We start from the raw sequence: 17,248 nt of genomic DNA on the forward strand, positions 1-17,248 counted from the left end.
TTGAAAGATGGTCACAAACAGTTTCCATGGTTTTCCATTATCCGGGTAACATGGTCCTGCCTGAATCATCTCAGTAGCTGAGCAAGGAAACTCTGGACCATGAGGAACTTGGACTCAATAACTTTATTATAAGCAAGTCAATGGCAAACATTGTGAGAGTCCTGTTGTTTCATGGGACTTGTAGTTTCCTTGTCTGTACTATGGCATTTGTATAGTACGGATGTATGACGGTACGAGGCGGGCTATTACCACGCGTACCCTTACAACGCGTGTTTTACAAGGCAAGTCGTTACCACGACTTGCGCTGTAGGGTGCGGACTTAGGAATAGTTTAATTTACTATTCCAACACCAGTCCCCGTGGTGTTGGAATAGTAAATTAACTATTCCTTGTCCTTGAGCGCCCTCCAGCGCAAGCCGTGGTTACGACTTGCGTTGTAAGAGACATGTCGTAATGGTAGCGCGGGGTAACATCCGCGTCGTAAAGGATGTTCCCCGTATAGTACATCTAATAAACTTACAAAGTCTCTCTCCTCTCTGTATGTGACACCAGCGCTTTGTGCGCACCACCTGCCTTTGTGTTATCTGAATGTGTTCATTTTGAAATATCACATTCATGTGATTGTTAAGCACAAATAAGTGAGTGCTGTGCAGAGATCATGACAAAATTGCAGTGAGAATGATGGGGTGCTGCATGTAGTTGACAGGTGAGTGATGTGGTTGGCAAGTGACTAGCTAGGTAGTTATGTGGTGAATAAGTGTTGGCATGAGCGATATGTGCTTAACTTATCACATGATCATGTGCCAAACTAATTCCCTTCATTGAATGACTGTTGGTGGTTCTGTTAGTTTTTTTTATGTGTACCAATGATGCACTTGTATAATTTATGGAATGGGTCATTGGCCCACGACTGTGTTATGAAAACCCTTCATAACTTGTATATTTTGCTTTCAAGCAAACGTGTTGGAGGATTTGGAATTCTGCTGGAAATGTTTTGATTTTTTGGATGGGGTTTCGCTTTTCACACCATTTGCACATTTGTTCCAACATGGGCCAAAAATGTGATGGGGAAATTCTAACAAACATCTTCTAAAAGAGACAAATTTCAAGATGGGAGATAGTTGTTATATTTTTGCCCAGTGATAACTAACAACTTGGAAACCCTGACATACTCCGTATTTCTGAGAACTTACGACTCAAGGTATTCTAGAGAGCTCTTCGTTCAGTGGATCCCAGAATTATGCCTAAAAACACCACATTTCCACTCTACTTCCATGGCAGGTGATTGTAGTGTATCTGGCATAAAGGGAGCCTACCTTATGATGTGGTCACATTCTATTCAATTTCATAAATTCTTGAGAGGTTGGTAACTGGGAGATGTGTGTCCATGGTCGGACAGGACTCAGGGAAACCTACCAATCCCAGGATTTTCTGAAAAATAGAGATCTAGGGTAATCCAGGGTGATAAGGATTAGATAAATCCCAGTGTGTTTTCCTATCGAGGATGCCCTGCACACATCCAACGTTTGGGAATTCAAATCATTTTCTAACATTTCTATGAGGGAAAATTCCAGAATCTGATGATAATGTCTATTTTCCTACCTCCCATGGTCCCACATTTCTCCAAACAAAAGTAGTGTCGTATGTACGTAGTTGGTCTATTGCCAGCAATATCTCAAAATTGTTTCAGAAAAATGTCAATATTTTAGCTTTGAATTTCATTGATTCTAGGGCTGTTCGTAGCTGCAGGATGTGGTCCAGGGTTGGCTGGCATCTCGGTTTGACCATAGCTCAATTCCCACTGACTTAATGACAGTGTATTGTAATAATAATGGTTCATAAAAACGATCTAAGTATAATTTGTTTGCATGTCTGGCACTTTTTGCACACTTTGTTCCTGTCTTTTTCTGCCATTTTGTCCAAGTGAGTGAGAAACTCTTGTAAGTTCTCCAAAATGGTAACTACCTTTTCAAAAGTGTACCATGTAGGATTCTTCCAGCGCTACCTGTGAATTTTAAAAAATATCAGTGTTTTATTCATGTGATTATGCTCCGATAATTACACATCCCCCTTCATCTTACAGGTGTTACTTACATGTACTTAGCTGTAAGTGTAATACCATTACAAATATTTTTGAATCACTTCTTCCTTAGGACTGAGTGAATGTTCTTCACATTTGCATGCAAATTACCTAACTACTCCCCATTTCTTACAGCTGCGTCTATAAAAATGATCCTGGAATACCACAGTTTCGACTGCCTTATTTCTGTTGCAGATGTCGGATGTTAGACAGTAGACTGGACTTACTTTACAAAGACTTGCTGTCGTACAAAACAAGAAAACAGCCACTTTAACATCCATGGAAATAGGTCTTTCTTGTTGTCTTATTGCCAGCACTTTGATAAAAACACTCTGATGTAACTATATATTGATTACACTGGTATGAAATGTTCCACCTGAGAAAATCAGCCGATGATCTCATCATTACATGTATGCCTTTCATATGTTGCAAAAATAAAACATTAATTTCAAACAAGAGTGATTGCTGCGGTCAATGCACTGTAGTGATGGTGTCAGAAACTGAAGTTGAAGTTAAATGCCCCTCCTAAATATGTGCCCACAATTATTCCTTACATATAATTAAAATACCATGATCTAGTCATCCTATTTTTATTAAAGTCACATTGAGGCCTATTGAGTTGTGCATTGTATAAGTGTAAAAGCCTGAAAGATACAGTTTAGATACAGAGTTGATAGCTAAAAATATATAAATAAATTGGTACTCACTTTTATATTCCTCACATGTTCCATCTAAATAAAAAAACAAAGATTTCATAAATATGTGAGCTTTCATCAAAATCTGACTGTTTTAGTCCTTTTAAAACACTGTACATGGATTGTGAAGGGGAAAAAAATGATCAGCACTCCTATAACACATTTTACAGGTATATTCCAGGTCAAATTATCTGCTTGCTGAGGATCCCCTAGGATAGCTCAGAAGCTGCATACCATGGGTAAGGACCCTAAGGACCCTTAACAATGTTGCTCAAAATCAGGAATATAATAGGTACATAATATATATATATATATATATATATATATATATATATATATATATATATATATATATATATATATATATATATATATATATATATATACATATATATATATATACATATATATATATATATATATATATATATATATATATATATATATATATATATATATATATATATGTTTTATAATACATTGTAATATTTCTAATTTGTTGGATGGAGTATTCTCCGTTGGGCTGGCGGAGGACTTATTGTCCTCCAGGCCGAGATAACTCCACCCGCCAAACTTTGAAATGACCACCAGTTCCTATCAATGATTTTTTTACTTTGATGCAGGGCTCCATCAACATGATGGAGCCATGCACCACACTTATTTTTTTTATTTTCCACATAAAACACAGAAGTGGGGTTTTATTTAGAAAAACAAAAAAAAGACAATGCTCCTCTCGCTATGGGAGGGGAATCAACATTTACCACTCAGTCTTTAAGTCTGTAAGTTAATAATAGACATGCAAACTAAGGTACAAAACGGTTTAAATAAAAGTGAAGGACTACCAATCCACCTGTAACTCCTAATCAGGCAGTTTATTCACAGTATGATTCAGAAGGACACACAAGTTTAATTAGGTTAGAATAGTGATTAAGGCGTGCCAGCTATGTGTAGAGTGCAAATAGAGACCTTTTGGTAAAGCCCATACAGGGCAGAATAAACACATAGGCAACTAATGCAAAGCAGTGTCAGTGTAAGCCCATACAGGGCGATAGAGCATCTAATCAGATGAATTGCTCACTCAATTGCTTTTGGATAAGGCCCATACAGGGCTCAATGAACAAAGAGGGTACTAATACTAAGCAGGGTAAGCCCATATAGGGCGACATAGCATCTAATCAGATGTGTTGTTCATTTGATTGCTTTAGCTGTCAAAGGATTTATAATCTTACCGTATCATTGATTAAATGCATACATGTTATTCAGCTTAATCATGCAATGACAGCTAATTATCATATTGCTGACACTGAACGGCAAGATTAATTGCTTTCTAAATATTTTGAATGTTCCAAAATGGCGCCCAAAATCGCAAAAGCTGAATGATGTTATTTTTCAGTCCTACATCTATGTCAATGAATGTTGTTTCAATGATTTTGAAATTGAAGTATAAATGCGAGCAGTGCGGCACGCTGGCCGACATTGACAAAGGCAGTTTTGCCAAAACCCGTCTGAGCATCTTTTGAAGACCAATAAAGTTTTGTCTTGTACCCCTCGTGAGTGCTGGATCGTTACTTTGAATCTGGGATATATATATCTATATGTATACATGTATATATATATATACATATATATGCACATAGGTTTAGGGCAAGAGGTTACCCTGTAAGGCTCTTAAACAAGCAGATGTGAGAGTGGAAGTTCTAAGTAGAGATGAAATATTATTCCAGTCACCCAATCTCAGTATCGCAAAAGTATAGACACAGGAACCCATAAGGTTTGTCACTAAATTTAGCAGCCAAGCTGGACAGCTGCGGATAATACTAAAATCTAGGTGGGGCATACTAACACAAGATCACGTTCTAAGGAACAAAGTTGATATGGGTCCCACTCTGACATACCAAAAGAATCTCTCACTTAGAGACTTACTTGTCCAAAGTCATCTCTCTGGCAAGGAAACTAATTGGGTAAAACAAGCCAAAGTTTTCCGTAAGTGTAGCAACTGTAAGGCTTGCAGGCACAGCAATAGCATTACTGAAGTCACCCTTAAAAGGACGCACATTAGATCGAAAATCCCTAAATTTATTATGTGCGGTACCCGACACGTGGTTTATGCTATAACATGTCCTTGTAACATGTGGTACATTGGCTCAACAACCTTTTCAGTTAAAAACGGACACTGGAGCGCCATAAGAAATAGTGACTTCAGCTATAGCACAGCCAAACATTTTTATGATAAACATGCAGCAGAGTGGACCCAAGCAAAGATTTTCGGTTTGGACACAGTCCCTGTTCGCACAAGGGGCGGTAACCGAGTAGCATCCCTGTGAAGGTTAGAATCCCTGTTTGTTTTGCAAGCTGGTACCATGTTCCCTGATGGTATGAACTATGATGAGGAGTTATTTTCGAATATATGATGTTACAACACATACATTTACAACGCATGCCTTTACAATGCAGTTTTTACAATGCAACATCCCTTACAATGCATACATTTACATCGCCTGCCTTACAACTAATTTTTTTTAAATACATTTGCAATGCATTCCATTACATTGCATTATACCTTTACACCGCAAACCTTTACAATGCATACCATTACATTTCATTTAAGGTAAATGTTGGATAGTGTAGGGGTAAAAATGACTATTCTAACTCCATGGGGTTCAACAGTAGGGTAAGTGTTGGATAGTGTAGGGGTAAAAATTACTCTTCTAACTCCAGGGGGTGCAACGGTAGGGTAAGTGTTGGATAGTGTAGGGGTAAAAATTACTATTCTAACTCCAGGGGGTGCAACAGTAAGGTAAGTGTTGGATAGTGTAGGGGTACTATGCGTTGTAATGGTATGCGTTGTAATGACATGCGATGTAATGCCTGCGTTGTAGTGACATGCAATGTAATGGTTGCGTTGTAGTGACATGCGTTGTTAAGGATGTTGCAATGTAATGACTGTGTTGTAAATGTAGTGCGATGTGCTGACTGCGTTGTAAAGGTTGTTTCCCGTTATTTTCACATCTATGATCCATATCAATGAATTCTTAACTGAGTCTTGGCAGAACTCTTCCTAACCCCCATAGATTTTTAGTACCTTTTCTTTTCCTTCACCTTATCATATTTATTTTTCATTTGGTTATGGCCCAGTCCCTGTTGTGCATTAGTCCATTCACCTAGAATTCTTGAATGTACAGTTGTGATGTGTGAAAAATTATGAAGTGGAGAATTTTCACTAATTGTCCATATTATTTAGAATGGTGATGCCATATACCACTACGGCTTGACATATTTGTCTCTCTTCATTGCTTTGTATGAATCTAGGTAGATGAGATTAAGGATCTGACGTATTCACCACAGTAAAGCTTACGTGCACCTTAGTGGACAGATGTTCCAGTGAACAACCACCACTCCTAGTAATCCTGAGTCTACTAGAGATAGCCTCCACCCCTTTATTCATTTGATGAGGAGAATACATGCTTAGACTGATAGAGATTGGAGGGTTATCTGTGTGCATGAAACTTACACTCTTGAACGGTTAAATTGTTTGGGATAATGTGGCTAATCTGTTTGATTTGGTACTGTACTGTAATTTCTGTTGATGCGTGGAATCCATGCATCCAAAAAGTTTCATCATGTACTATACCTAAATTGTATAGATATGCTTAACCTGGACCCTTACATCACAAGTATGTCGCAACCTAATGCAATTAATCTATTGTTACTAATGTGTATAGGGAGAACATGAAATCTTGTGACAACATATTGTCTTCAAGTTCACTGGTATAGTAAGTTGTAAAGTTTTTTTCTTCTAATTTGAACAAAACTTCATTGACATCAACACATTTTATAATGATCTGATTAAGTGTATTTTTTCGGATCAATACTCCACTGAAATGGCAGTATTTTATGTGTGAGTAATGTAACACAAATGATGCCTTTAAGAAGCACGAGAAGCTTTTTTCATTTTGTGTTTGTTTGAATACTTTGTTTATGTTGTTTGATTGCCGCGTCATGCCTGAAGCTGTTACTTGTGCCTTTAAGAACCCTATGACTCTATGTTAGGATCATGTGATCAAGACCACGGCTCTGGTCGAAACACGTCTCCTTTCTACCAGAAAATAAATACTTTCTATGCTGATTAGAGCGGCTTGAGGATTTTCTTTACCATGGAGAAGATTCGAGTTGTGGAATATATATATATATATACTAGCAGCCCGTCCCGACGTTGTCCGGGTATGAATTGCTGCCGGCCAATAGTATATTGTTTTGTAGGATTTCGTTTTGATAGCATTTCTTATCTGTGACAGGTCTGTGAAACGCTCCGATTCACAGTGCACTGCTGATGCACTTAAGAGTGCGCGTTCAGTAGTGTGTGAACTCGAGTTTCCCTACTTTATTTTTCCTTGCAATATTATATAGCGCGAACTCGACAACATGGCATGAGCACAATTTACATTACAGAAGAACACATTCATTTGTGGTAGGCACGGGGAGACAAAGCGATTTGCCTGGAATCACAGGATGTTGAGCTGATGCCGAGATTCGAACGTAGCTCCCCAGCTCTAAAGTTCGCAATTCTAGAACTTGTGGCTGGAGGTGTGTCTAAAAGTGTATGTCGGTGCTGGCCATCAATGAGAGAGACCTGTGCATTTTTCAAATTGGTGGTGAAAAAATATGAGTATGTTGCTGGAGATGTGGGCCGCCGTGCCACCAATGTACTTACCGGGGGAGGGTAAACACCCATTATTCCGCAACTTTCTTTCCAGATACCATCACTCCGCATACTTTCATTACTAAAGTACCATGACTCCGCAATGCCATTATAACGCATGGCATTACATTTTATATGCTTTTACCACGCATACGTTTACAACGAAATTCGTTGTAAATGCATGAATGGTAAAAGCATGTTTTTTTATGTTTGGATAAGGTAAGTATGGGTAAAGGGGTATATGTTTTGGGGTATTGAGGTATATGTTTTGGGGTGTTTGGGTATTTTAAGGGTTCAGATATAGTGTGGGTTATGGGGTACAGGCGTAGTTTTAGGGTTTAGGGATAGGTATGGGTTTTAGGGTACAGGGGTATTTTTAGGGTTCAGGGCTAGGTTTTGGTTTTGGGGTATAGGGTTATTTTTAGGGTTCAGGGGTAGGTTTGGGTTTTGGGGTACAGGGGTATTTTAAGGGTTCAGGGCTAGGTTTGGGGTACAGGGGTATTTTTAGGTTTCAGGGCTAGGTTTGGGTTTTGGGGTACAGGGGTATTTTAGGGTTCAGGGGTAGGTTTGGGTTTTGGGATACTGAGTTATTTTTATGGTTCAGGGCTAGGTTTGGGTTTTGGGGTACAAGGGTATTTTTAGGGTTCAGGGGTAGGTTTGGGTTTTGGGGTACAGGGGTATTTTAAGGGTTCAGGACTAGGTTTGGGTTTTGGGGTACAGGGGTATTTGAGGGTTCAGGGGTAGGTTTGAGTTTTGGGGTACAGGGGTATTTTTAGGGTTCAGCGCTAGGTTTGGGTTTTGGGGTACAGGGGTATTTTTAGGGTTCAATGGTAGGTTTTGGTTTTGGGGTACAGGGGTATTTGAGGGTTCAGGGGTAGGTTTGAGTTTTGGGGTACAGGGGTATTTTTAGGGTTCAGCGCTAGGTTTGGGTTTTGGGGTACAGGGGTATTTTTAGGGTTCAAGGGTAGGTTTGGGTTTTGGGGTAAAGGTGTATTTTTAGGGTTTAGGGATAGGTTTGGGTTTTGGGGTACCGGGTATATTTATAGGGTTAAGATGGGTTAGTGTTTAAGGGTGTTGGGGTATTTTAAGGAGTAAAGGTGGGTTATGATTATGGGGTGCAGGGGTATTTAAAGGGAGCAGGGTGGACACCTGGAGCTGGAATGTACAGAACCTGGGAAGAAAAAACAATGAAATAATGGGCACACGCTCGCTTTTTTTTCCCGTAATCCCGTGCCCCGCACACGCCCACGCCCCAGCACACGCCCACAGCACACGATATGAGACATGGCATGAAGGGTGGATTGTACCACACGCCCCCAGCGTTTGTCACGCCCACAGCACAACGCAGACACGCCCACAAAGGACTACTTTGCTGGCACGGTTCTTTTACCTTTTAAATGTATATGGTGGGCGTCTGCATAGCCAATGTCCTTCTGCTGCAACTGCCCTTTCCAACGCTGTATTGGGTGTTGTGATTGGTGCTGTGGTTCCTGAGATTACCCGCCTCAAAGGTTTGGGCTCTCTCTTTATTATATTAGTATAGATATATTAATTTTTTTCACTGAAAAAACCATAGGTTTCAGGGGCGTTATAGTTAGTTGGACATTTTACTCGTACAAAACCATTGAAATACCCCGTTATAGTTAGTTCAGCTAACTATAACTCGCTCGCCCGCAATGCACTGCTGATGACGTCACATATTACATCACTCAGGACATGGTCAGTGGCATCACTGAACACATCTCCAATTACATCACTGATAACATCACTGATGACATCATCCAGGGAATGTGTGTTTTTCTGAAAATTAAATATGTTTTGTATATGTATATCTCAAGGTCGATGGAAGAATAAATAGGTATATAAGTGTCTAAATGGATTTTTTTTTGTAAAATTGATTGTACAACTGACTTATTAAGTGTATCTTAATGAATACATGGGTTAGTGAATAATGTTTAAATATGTAAATATCTGTATCAGTCTCTCACTTTGTGTATAGGTGGCTGCATGGGTTGGTGAGTAGCTACATGAGTGTCTATATAGGGTATTAGTTGTTTTTTTGAGTATCAGTATGAGTGTCTGAGTGTCTGTATGGTTCGGTGAGGGGTCTTACGTAGTGCATAGATGCATGAATGAGTGACTGATAGTCTGTATGTGTTGAAGACAGCATGTGTGCGGGACTGTATGGGTGGGTGAGTGTGTGTATGGGTGTGTTAGTGAGTAAATGGCTGTCTCAATAGTGTCTCTATGAGTAACTACATATGTTTTGAACTAGTATATGTGAGTATTGGTGTATATAAGTGAGTATATGTGAGAGCGAGAGATTGGAAGAGTTCCTGTATAAATTAGTATATGTTTCTATAAGTGATTGCTTAAGAGAGTAAGTATGTGTAAGTTTCTGTAGCAGTAAGTGTAGTGGTGTGTGTATAACTGTATATGCAATTTAATGGATGTTTGACACATTGTTTGCATGTGTGACTATGTGTGTGAGTACATCTATGGATGAGTGTCAGTGTGTAACAGGATGTATAGGTGTAGGAGTACATATGATGAGTGAGTACATGTATGAGTGACTGTATAGGACTATTGGTGAATGAGTGGATGTGTGTATAGATCTTGGAATTACTGAATAGGTGTGTTGTAAGTGGCATTGGTATGTCCATTGTTTTGAAAATGTTAGTTTCTATTTTTGAGTGTGTGTATCAAAGGTTATATTAGGGTGAAAGGAGGTCTGCCACTATATCACAAGGATGATGTCATCAGTGATGTAATTTGAGATGTCATCAGTGATGTCACTGACCATGTCATGAGTGATGTAATATGTAACGTCATCAGCAGTGTATTGCTGGAGCGCGAGTTATAGTTAGCTGAACTAACTATAACGGGGGAATTTCAATGGTTTCGTACGAGTGAAATGTCCAACTAATTATAACGCCCCTGAAACCTATGGTTTTTTCAGTGAATTTCTAAGGTTTTTTAAATGTTAATTTCTAACTATAACGTGCCTGAAACCTCTGTTTTTTTCCGTGAATTTTGAAGGTTTTTTAAATGCTAATTTCTAACTGTAACGTGTCTGAGCCCTATGGTTTTTTCAGTTAATTTCAAAGGTTTTTTAAATGCTAGCTTCCAACTATGCCTACAGAGGTAGGACATGTGAAGCAATAAGAAAAAACACACAGAAAGAAGAAAAAGAAATGCAGAAAGAGGCAACAGAAGTCCTCAAAGACGAAGAAAAGTGCAGGAAGAAGGAAGACGTGCAGAAAGAACAAAGAGAGGAGCAGAAAGAGGCCTTGTTGCAAAATCATCCTGTACCCTCAACTTTAGAAGATGGGTACTGGTGGCAGCTGACTCTAACGAACCAGTCCTAGAGCCAGTCCTATGCTAAAAGACACTTAGAATACAGTTAAAACACCTACATACACCAGGGAACACTATGCGTTGAGGTACCTCTGTGATTACCATGGCCTCCTCTGTAAGACCCCAGGACATAATAGGGCAGGGGGATTTAAAATACCTCTTAAATCGTGCCACAGGGCGCGTTTGCACACTGGTGAAGGGAGGGGGGGCTGGGCTGACGTGTGCAAACACGCCCTGTGGCCGTTTTAATTTGGAGGATAAAGACCCCTTGAATCCTGAGTGTCCCTTGGGTCCAACTAGCCCACCAGGTATCTCCAGTTAGCGGCACAGAGCTGCGTTGCAGAGAGGTGTAAAAAGGGGTATGGCCTGGACCACCTCTCTACAACACAGCGGAATGGCGCTTACTGGAAACACATGGTGGGCTGGTTGGCCCCCAGGGGCTCTCAGGATTGAAGGGGAATTATTTCCCCAACTTAAAACACGCCACAGGGCGGGTTTGCAGACGTTACTTCAGGCCCGTCTCCTCCCATCACCAGTGTGTAAACGTGCCCTGTGGCCATTTTAAGTTGGAGATTAAGTCTCCTTGAATCCTGAGGGTTCCTAGGGTCAAACTAGCCCACTAGGTACCTCCAGTAAGCACCACAAAGCTGCATTGCAGAGAGGTGTAAAAAGGGGCGTGGCCTCTGAACACATCTCTGCAACGCAGCTCCCTTGGCATATACTGGAGGTACCTGGTGGACTATTTGACCCTCAGGGACCCCACTAGGTATCGCCAGTAAGCACCATTGCAGAGAGGTGTAAAAAGGGGCATGGCCTGCACCACCTCTCTGTAACACAGCTCTGTGGTGCTTATTGGAGGTACCTAGTGGGCTAGTTTGACCCTAGGGACGCGTTTACACAGTGGTGAAGGGAGGGGACGGGGGGCCAACTAGCCCACCAGGTGCTTCCAGTAAGCGCCACGTTGCAGAGAGGTGGTGCAGGCGGGGCCCCTTTTCACACCTCTCTGCAATGGTGCTTACTGGATATACCTAGCGGACTAATTTGTCCCTAAGGACCCTTAGGATTCAAGGGAACTTAATCTTCCAACTAAAAACGGCCACAGGGCGTGTTTACACAGTGGGGAAGGGAGGTGACTGGGCCTGAGGTGATGTGTGCAAACACGCCCTATGGCGCGTTTTAAGTTGGGGAAATAATTCCCCTTCAATCGTGAGGGACCCTGGGGGTCAACTAGCCCACCAGGTGCTTTCAGTAAGCGCCACTGTGCTGCGTTGCAGAGAGGTGGTATAGGCCGTGCCCCTTTTGACATCTCTCTGCTATGCAGCTCTGTGGCGCTTACTGGATGTACCTAGTGGGCATTAATTATTTCCCCAACTTAAAACGCACCACAGGGCGTATTTGCACAGTGGTGAAGGGAGGTGATGGTGTAAGAAAGTGGCTCTATATATACTGGAACAAAGTAAAATCAGCCGAACTACGAATTCCGATTTACTCACCTGTTATCAGGAGAGACCTCAGTGCACATCTTTGAGCCCGGTACTGATCCTGAAACGTAATTCTAACCATACTTACCAGTAACTGGAATGTCCTTCCATAGGCTAACAATGGCTGGTTTCATTTGGAAAATCTTCTAAGTGTGGAGTTTTGGAACTTATAAATATTCCTCTAAAATCAGCGGAACTACAATTTCCGATTTACTCACCTGTTATTAGGAGAGACTTCAGTGCTGCATCTTTGAGCCCAGTACTGTTTCTGAAAAGTAATTCTAACCGTACTTACCAGTAACTTGAATTTCCTTCCATAGGATATCATTGCCTGCTTTTTGCTGAAAAAGTTTCCAAGTGTCCATTTTTGAAACGTACAAATATTCCTCTAAAATCAGCTGAACTACGAATTCCGATTTACTCACCTGTTATCAGGAGAGACCTAATTCCTGCATGTTTGAGCCCAGTACTGATCCTGAAGAGAAATTCTAACTGTACTTACCAGTAACTTGAACTTCCTTCCATAGGATATAATTGCCTGCTATATAAAATATATATAAATATATTTAAAAAAATATAAAATAAAATAAACAATATTAGAATTTCAATATTTTTGAAAAAATTTTTTTTCAATTTAAATAAAAATATGTAATGTAATTCAGTATAATCACGCACGTCGTGCCAGTATACATTAGAAATTATTACTACCCGCAAACATAAATATCAGCAATGAATTGGTATTGGGAGTGAATCAACTCACAAATTACTCGAATGAAATTTATGAAATCATTCAATTGTTGTCTGTAAATAAAGGGACATCCACATATGTACATAACGATTTTGTAAATAGATTGATATTTTCGATGTTTTATTTGACTATTCTAAGATGGCCGCCACAATGAAGTAATTCCTTGATACGTTTTTTATGTTTACTGAAACACACTGTCACTTTCTATGCACACGATGTTTGTAAAGCACAACTTTATTTAAACTCGCTGATTCCTTTTCACGTTAACACTGACGAAGGCGGCAACGCCAAAACGCGTTTGTTAACTTTAATTTGCAGTACGAGAAAATAAATACGGCTATATGGACAGCGTAACATGGCTTGGTGTGCTCTCTGTTTGAATTGGTCCAGGGAAAGGGTGACAAAGAGTTGGAAAAAAAAAAACACTGAAAAATTCACTGAAAAAAACAAAAGTTCTAAGGACATTATATTTAGGATCAGATTCCACTTGTACAAAACCGGTGAAGTTGAGCAGTTAAAGGTAACTATAAATGAAACCCCCGCAATGCACTGCTTATGACCTCACATATTACATCACTCATGACATGGCCAGTGACATCATTGATGACATCTCAAATGACATCACTGATGAAATCCCACAGTGAGTGTGTTTTGTAAAAGCTTTTGACACTTACAGATATATGCTAAGCTACTGTATAAGTTAAATTACTATTCGTTCTGTACTACTAGTTAGTGATACTATTACTAACAATTGTCATCTGATCTATAATACAGTTTTTAAATTGAGTATACTATTTATTAATAAACTAGCCTCTACATTGACATACGTCCCCTGCTGATGTATGAGTATGGTATTGCTTTGCGATACTCTAAACGATTCATTGAGACTTCACTTCACAATGATGGCTAAGAATAGTTCTGTTTTATGACATACTGACCAGTTTCCTTCGACCTCTCTCCTTTGCGATAAATAACTGTAGTTGTAGATTGCAATATATTCATCTGTTCACTAAGACCTTTCTCTAGCTCAGTGAAGTAGACATTTAAAACAGACTCACCTCTTTGCTCACACCTTTCTTAAAACTAATGAATTATTTTACTAGTGGCTTGTCACACATTGGCCTCTCCTCTAAGACTTCTCTGCTAGTGTCACCTATATCTTCTTTTTAATTTTAAACAATGTAAATGGTATTTAATTAAGTATATTGAAGTTCACTTTGCTGGATGATAATTTCATCAGTGATGTTATTTGAAGTGTTATCAGTGTTGTCATGAGTTATGTCACTGACCATGTCATGAGTGATGTACTATGTGGGGGCATAAGCAGTACATTGCAGAGGCTTAAATAATAGTTATCTCAGGTAACTATACCTGCTGAATTTCTATAGTTTTGTGTGTGAAAAAACTGAACCTAATTATAACGTGCTATCAAAAATGTAGATTTATCTTATCCTGTGGCAAGACATTTATCAGTGGGTCCCTAATGAGATGCATTGAAGTTAAGATTCTTTGACATTGATAGAATCAGCAGGGGGCAATAGACTGCACACATGTCCGCAACAGAAAGCACATGCATTCCATCAATGTGCAGGCAATAGTAGACCACCAGGGAATGTTCACCAATGTTGTCGCAAACTACCCCGGCAGTGTGCACTATTCCTACATATCCTGACAGTGCATCATCAACCAGCACTTCCAGGATAGCACATATGGAACTGGACTGCTTGTTGGTAAGTGCCAAATCAACACACCACACACCTCAAAGCCACCATCACACAATGCACAACTATGGGAATGCACACGTTACCAAACCAAATACAACATGTCAATCAACATGCCCACCTACCAGACACGACAACACTACTCCATGGTGATCCTGGACTACCCCTGCACACAAAACAGCTATATCATGGGACCACATCCACACAACAGTTGAACGTGTGTAGATGCGGAATGCAGCCATGTGCGAAGGATGCAAGTGACCCGTGAATGGGAATGTACACAACGACAAGTGAGGCGTGGATGTGCAGGACAGACATGGGTATTCAAGCCACAGATATGTCCATGAAGACCACAGCTGCTGGTGACCGGAGAATAGTGAACAGTGGACGCAATCATGTCACCCCAGGCCGTGGCTTAGATAGTGGTATTGTCGCTCGCTGTGTCCCCCCTGTGTGCATAGTGGATTGGCCCTGAGTATGCCAGGGTTGCGCTGGGGTATGGATAAAAACCCAGTGGCGCAGAGTGTGGTTCTCGCCCAAAAAGGCCAATGTCACTGACAGGTCGGCGCCTCGCAGTCTGCCAAGAGGCCGACTCAGTGAGCAGCGGGGCCTGTGACCCTGTGCACCTGCTGCACCCCAGAACGCTGATACCCAGACCAGGCATGCCCCCCCCAGCACCCCAAGGCCGCACTGTTCACCTGCCGACACTGTTGTGTGTCAAAGGCTGCCCACCACGTGCCAGTGCAAGCTCCAAGCCCCAGTCCCGCGACCTCTGCAGCCTCCGTAGTCTATTGCTGGCCCCCATGGCGCTGACCCACATTACTCCTTACTTATTGACATACTTCACCGGTGTCCTCTTTGTCCCAGAAGGTCCCACATGTGGAACTGTGTCCTAAGTCCTGAATGGCAGTGAACCCAAGTCCGTGACAGCACCAGACTCCCTTCGATCAGTGAGGCATAATTCCGTGTCACAGGCCTGCGACATGTAGTGCCACTAACCCTGTTCAACGCAAGCCGGTGGCAAGTGATGCCACTAACCCTGTTCAACGCAAGCCTGCGACACTTGGGGCCACTAACTCTGTTCAACGCAAGCTGGCGACACATGGTGCAACTAACGCTGTGCGCTGTGAGTGACCGTCTGCCTCCGGAGGAACAACGTTGGTCTCTGAGCCTGTGGCCTGGGGGTTGTCATCAGCAACGGGCAGGTATGGACTTGGTGTCTGGCATGAGTCTGTGGCATTCATATCCGCCATGCTGCCGGACACAGCTGGCATGTGCCCTCTGCATTACGCCCTGGGGGTAGACCTCCCATTCTCCCCCGAGACACTCTGTGGAAGGCACCTATAACACATACGAGACCCTGCTCTGCCCTCATCAGGGACAGACTGAGAACCAAAACCGGCCCTGGCAAAGTGCTCGGCCGGCCCCCTGGGGGTGCGATCGAGCTCTTTGCCTGGGACGGTTTTGGGCTGATTTTGTTACAGGGACGATTTTGCAGCTATGCTGCAAAAACGGCCCTGTAACAAAAACGGCCCCCAGGGTCCAAAACCGGACCGCACCCTTGCAACACACCGGGGGATTGCCAGGTGCCCGCAACGGCCAGTCCGGGCCTGGCCCTCATGACCCTATCCCAGTCTCCTGCAGGTCAGAGTCCCATGGCTGTGGGCCCGTTGTGGCCGATGTGCATCCGGGGCCACTAACCCTGTGCGACTCAAGTCATCCCCCTTGTTGTTCTGACATTGCATTTCTGAGTGCCTGATGGAGTTGTTGCTAGCACCATCTATTCCCTGAGGGCTTGCTTACACTCACCCCACACATAGCCAGCACAGGCGTCACTGGATTAGTGGGCCTGCCATCACATCCTGCCGAACTGAGTATTGACTCTTTTCTCCCTGTACTGTCACAGGTGATCAAGGATATGCACTCTGCCCATGGATGATGACACCCCTCCGACCCCCCCGAACACACCGGCCCAGAGGCAGTACAATGCGGCACACATACGCACCAGGGGCATCGTTGAACCCACATTTGGCGTGTTGAAGTCACGTATCAGGTGCCTGGGTGGCACAGGTGGAAAGGTCCTGTACAGCCCGGATATCGTGTGCAAGATGATCGTTGCATGTTGTGTGTTGCACAACATCTGTGTATGCACTATAGCCCCATGGATCGGACGATGATGGGGATGATGGGGCAGGTAGCCCACATACCAATGCAGCTGCGGCAGGAATGGCCCATAGGAACACTATCATTGACAATTACTTCTCATGAGCACGTGGCATTGTGGCCATCCCTGGCAATCATGGGACAGTACAAAATGTCCAAAAGCACAGCATGTGTGAATAAAACATATTTGCAGGATACAGGTTGTACTTGTACATTGTCATGTCACAGTTTCCTGCTGTACCAAATGTGATTTGCCATGTTGTGCACATTTGCGGCACCAGTTGTGTCCTGTGTTCTGTTGTGGA

At 42.0% G+C, this 17,248-nt stretch overlaps 1 protein-coding gene across 1 annotated transcript in view; it reads right to left on the bottom strand.

The window, feature by feature from the left end:
• The window catches only part of OVCH2 (ovochymase 2), a 996,115-nt gene that overhangs the window by 423,075 nt on the left and 555,792 nt on the right, over positions 1-17,248 (bottom strand). The window contains exon 8 of the mRNA XM_078680899.1: positions 2,787-2,810. Within this exon, the coding sequence (XP_078537025.1) occupies positions 2,787-2,810 (24 nt within the window). The remainder of the gene's footprint in view (positions 1-2,786; positions 2,811-17,248) is intronic.

This window comes from Lissotriton helveticus, chromosome 3_1 (assembly GCF_964261635.1).
Source record: "Lissotriton helveticus chromosome 3_1, aLisHel1.1, whole genome shotgun sequence".
NCBI lineage: Eukaryota > Metazoa > Chordata > Amphibia > Caudata > Salamandridae > Lissotriton > Lissotriton helveticus.